At 41.5% G+C, this 4647-nt stretch overlaps 1 protein-coding gene across 1 annotated transcript; it reads left to right on the forward strand.

The window, feature by feature from the left end:
* Positions 1-1382: 1382 nt before the first annotated feature.
* rnf113a (ring finger protein 113A) lies at positions 1383-4614 on the forward strand. Its single transcript, XM_030057276.1, has 10 exons — positions 1383-1542; positions 1700-1779; positions 1865-1963; positions 2382-2489; positions 2871-2980; positions 3099-3205; positions 3843-3932; positions 4018-4111; positions 4193-4299; positions 4445-4614. Exons 1-10 carry the CDS (start codon positions 1437-1439, stop codon positions 4507-4509), a joined length of 966 nt encoding a protein of 321 aa, XP_029913136.1. The 5' UTR covers positions 1383-1436; the 3' UTR covers positions 4510-4614.
* Positions 4615-4647: the final 33 nt, after the last annotated feature.

The raw sequence follows: 4647 nt of genomic DNA on the forward strand, positions 1-4647 counted from the left end.
AACATCCACTTTGACGAAGGTGTTTTAGCTTACCTTGTCATGAGTAAATACTTTGGATTATGAACAAAATATGAAGTAATCTGACAACAAATAAATAATAAAATAATATGATTTTGTATGTACTGAAATAAAATATACTAAATTAGACTTTTATTTTGTGGGTCGTTTCCGGTGCTCATCAGGCTGTGTGTAACTTGACGCACCTGAGGCCAGAGCAAGAACCGATGGTGCCTTCAAGGACAAAACGCAAAAGCCTATTTTTAACTGTGCAGCGCATTCAAGAGCTTCTGGTCACGAATACGATCACGATCTATCTGATCGTGATCGTTAGGGTTAGGGGGAGGGGGGGGGTCCTCTTTGTTCGCTCTTGTTTTATTATTTTATTTTTTATTTTAGATAGATTTTATTCTGTTTATACACATATACATATACATATACATATACATATACACGCACACACACACACGCACGCGCGCGCGCGCGCGCACACACACACACACACACACGCACGCACACACACACACACACACACACTCAGTGGCCACTTTCTTAGGTCCACCTGTACAATCTAATGCAGTTCAATACAACAGCTCTGCATTAAATTCTAAATTTTAAGAAAGTTTATAATGTTCGGTTTTTGTTGACATTGTTGAGAATGTGTCACTTTAATTCTATGTTTATTACTGAGGTTGTAGTTTGCAGAGGTCTTGTACTGGACTACATTATATTGAGAGGCGTTTCTAATTTTTTGTCCTCCCTTTTTATATACAATGGGGAGGACAGAATAGTGGAAACAGCTCTCAATAAAATGCAGTCCAGTACAAAACTAATCATGCAAAAACATAGAAGTGAATGAACACCCCTACTACTGTGACAAAAACAAAATCTAAGCTTTATAGGCAGCAGAAAAGGAAACTTTATGGCAGAGCAGTTATATTGACTAGTATTAGATTGCGCAGGTGTGCCTAATAAAGTGGACACTGACTGTTAAAATATATGCAAGTGTGTGTGTGTGTGTGTGTGTGTGTGTGTGTGTGTGTGTGTGTGTGTGTAAAACTGTCTTTTGTCCAAAAACACCCCAAGAAACTTAAAATGAATATTTATTATTTCCGACGGCAGACGAAGGCATCAAAAAAGAGAGATGCAGGCCACCGCTCTGCACTGTCTGTGTCCATACCTCAACATCCGGTTCACATACAACTCAAATTATGCTCACAGATGTTTCAAATTACACAAAAGGGCCAAAATGTATCGGCTGTATTTCAAAATGAGTGATAAATCCAATATTTTCAATATTTATGTAAGAAACTGACCGCGGGCGGCTGCAATCCTCTCACTGACCGACAGGGGGCCCGCACGTCCTTCAAAGACACGGGCTCCGCGGCGCTAGAGGGCGCTGTGGCGGTGTTGTCAGTATTTACACATCGACAGCAAAGATGGCGGAGTCCGAGGAGCCTAAAGCAGGTTCTTGCACTTTCCTCTTCAAAAAATCAACCAAAAAATTCTCCGGACGGAAGAGGAAAGCAAGCGACAGCGATAAAGGTAACAGTTTCACTTAAATTGACCGTTTCCGTCGTCTTTTTAGTCTCCAGTGGGGTTAACGCTCAACTTACTGACACCGACTTGCCATTAGCTGTTAGCTGAGTTTGACTCACAACATTTAGCTAAATTTAGTTTCAGCCGTTTATTTATTTTTCAGATGGCAGCAGTGAGGAGGACCAAAACACCGTGGTCAGGAGAAAAAAGAAAGACTCTAAAGTCAATCCCATGATCCAGAGGGTAACGTTAATATGCTTATTTTAAGTTGCTGTTAAACTTTATTTTTTGTCACATAAGCCTGACTCTGGTCCCTTTTCCTCTGCAGACCAAGAAAGTGGAGAGAGAGGCTGTATCGTCCAGTGAGAGTGAAGATGACAAAGAGGCCAAGAAAGTCACTGTGTCCTACAAGTCCACCCGGTCAGCAGTGAGTTCACACACTTTTATTGATCCGTTTCCTTGCAACTGTAGCGCCCTCCCTTCCTTCAACAACTAATGATGCTGTCAAAGTGCCCATGAGCAAGGCACGTAACCCCCAACTGCCTAGATAATGATCATCTGAATCATGGTGCAGCTGGGAAAAACTTGATTTGACTTCCCCTGGGTAAATAGAGGATAAAAAAAATACTCCCAATACCCCCAGAAGTTCAAACTTATAAACATCAGTGTTGGTAATCAGTCTACCATGAATTCCTATCTGTGTCTATTTCTCAGACGACTGGCTTCTGTTGTGTGGGCTGTTTGTTATGTGCGTTTATATTCTGGTATGTTGAAAAACCTTAGGAATATGCAAATATATTGTTCACCTTTTTGCTCTTCTCCCCGGCGCTTGTTTGTCGTAAAAGAAACCAGAGGGGCCGGAGGACATGGGAGCGACTGCTGTGTACGCACTGGACACCGAGAGAGACAAGGACGCCCAGGCCATCTTTGAGAGGAGCCAGAAAATCCAGGAGGTAAAAGACGGGATGTGATGTTTCACTTGTACATAACATCCAAAAAGTCAGCTCAATATAATTCATATTTTGGACATAACCTTATCTTAAATGGGGACAAATTCTAGCTGTTTATCTGGATTTTAAAATCTGACATTATTTCAGTTTATTTCACCAAATGCTCTTTTGATTGGGACGTGCTTACAAGACAGATGTAACAGTTACACCACTTTTGGAGGGGGAAAAAAATCATGTTGATGTTTGTAACACATTAGCATTCCCGTGTTGTGAAATAGAAGACGCTCTGGGTGCAAACACACATACATGCCATTTTCCCATGCTGCCAAATAATTTGGGTGTTAGTTTCCAGTGTGCTGGATGAAGTATTTTACTCTTCACCAGGAGCTGACGGGTAAAGAGGACGACAGAATCTACCGCGGCATCAACAACTACCACAAGTTCATCAAGCCAAAGGACACCACCATGGGCAATGCATCCTCCGGCATGGTCAGGTAGGTGGGCCTGTCCTTACTCATCATCGGTAGATTTTCCAGATATGAATGTTAATGCATCGTCAAATAATGTTAGCCTCTGATTAACGCACATTCACCTTTTCTCATCCTGTAACAGGAAAGGACCAATCAGGGCCCCTGAACACCTGAGAGCCACAGTCAGGTGGGACTACCAGCCCGACATCTGCAAAGACTACAAGGAGACAGGATTCTGTGGTTTTGGAGGTGAGCATGACCTACTGGTTTGGTTATAATTAGAGGTGTTATGATGAATTTGTTGCATCATCAGCAAATATTAATTTCATCATGTTATCATCAGTCTGCTGAAGGAAATAAATAGGATGAATTGTGATTGAAAGAGCTCTGATGGGTCCAACAGATGATAGCAGTAAAATAGACTGTAGATGATACAAGATAAATAAAATAACTGTTGAGCTGCCTTTTGAATGAAGTCCATGATGTGAAAAGCAGTCCAAAAAGCTGAAGCACTCTTTGAAAAAAAAGTAGAAATCCCTTATTCATCAGGGGGTAACGGCCAGCATGTTGAGACGATTTCATCTTCATCACAGTGTGAATGCCTTGCAGACACAAATTTAGAATAATTTATTAAGTAAAAAATAATAATTGAATGTGTTTGCATGATTGTTGTAGCATTGCAGGTTATTAATGGATATAAAGTTCTTGCTAGAAGTATTAACTCACATCATCACCTTGAATCACAGTTTAAGAACTTGAATTGTTCTACAGTAAAGAAATCCTTCTTAAATCAAATCACCAACTAGTGAGTTCTGAATTTAGTTATGGCAAAACTTCACACTCGATCATGACTTTTGTCTTCTGTGTTCTTCACTCCCTCTATCAGACAGCTGCAAGTTCCTTCACGACCGATCAGACTACAAGCACGGCTGGCAGATCGAGAGGGAGCTGGACGAGGGTCGATATGGAGCCAACGGTGAGTTCAGCAGGTGCACAAGCCCTCTCCTGTGTCTGCGTCAACCTGTCATGACTCCTAACACCTAACTGTTTTATTTCTTTAGATGAGGAGAACTACGAGGTGAGCAGCGACGAGGATGATTTGCCCTTCAAGTGCTTCATCTGCAGAGATTCCTTCAAGAATCCCATCATCACAAAGTAAGACTCTGCATCCTCAGGATGTTTTTCTTCAGCCTCTCCTGCTGGTTGTCATGTTTTAACCGTCTGAATCTCTCCCAGGTGCAGGCACTATTTTTGCGAGGCCTGTGCCCTTCAGCATTACCGCAAGTCAAAGCGTTGCTATGTGTGCAACATGCAGACCAACGGCGTCTTCAACCCAGCTAAAGGTGAGAGGAGCCTTTTTGGGATGCAACTCTTTTGAGGAGGAAGGAGAGGATGAGGGGAAGAATTTCTGGAAAGTTTGTGTGTTAAACCTGAATTTATGATTTGCTTCAAATGTTCTTGATAATTTTTTTCCATTCTGTATTTCAGAGTTGATAGCCAAGATGGAGAAACACCAAACTACATCAGACCAGCCACCCTCAGATGAGGATTAGCTTCAGCTGAACCTCTTCTCTACCCTTACCTTATGTGTTTGTGTTGTCAATATATTACATTTGTTAGTGAAAAAAAATTTGAATAAAAGTTTTTCTAGATAGCCACTGTCTTGTTGTGTGGTACATCAACTTGAGACG

This window comes from Myripristis murdjan, chromosome 8 (assembly GCF_902150065.1).
Source record: "Myripristis murdjan chromosome 8, fMyrMur1.1, whole genome shotgun sequence".
Lineage (NCBI taxonomy): Eukaryota > Metazoa > Chordata > Actinopteri > Holocentriformes > Holocentridae > Myripristis > Myripristis murdjan.

Coding starts and splice junctions, on each gene's coding strand:
- rnf113a (XM_030057276.1), top strand. CDS start 1,437: ATGGCGGAGTCCGAGGAGCCTAAAGCAGGTTCTTGCACTTTCCTCTTC. Junction 1,780..1,864: donor TCAATCCCATGATCCAGAGG/GTAACGTTAATA, acceptor TTTCCTCTGCAG/ACCAAGAAAGTGGAGAGAGA. Junction 2,981..3,098: donor GCATCCTCCGGCATGGTCAG/GTAGGTGGGCCT, acceptor ATCCTGTAACAG/GAAAGGACCAATCAGGGCCC.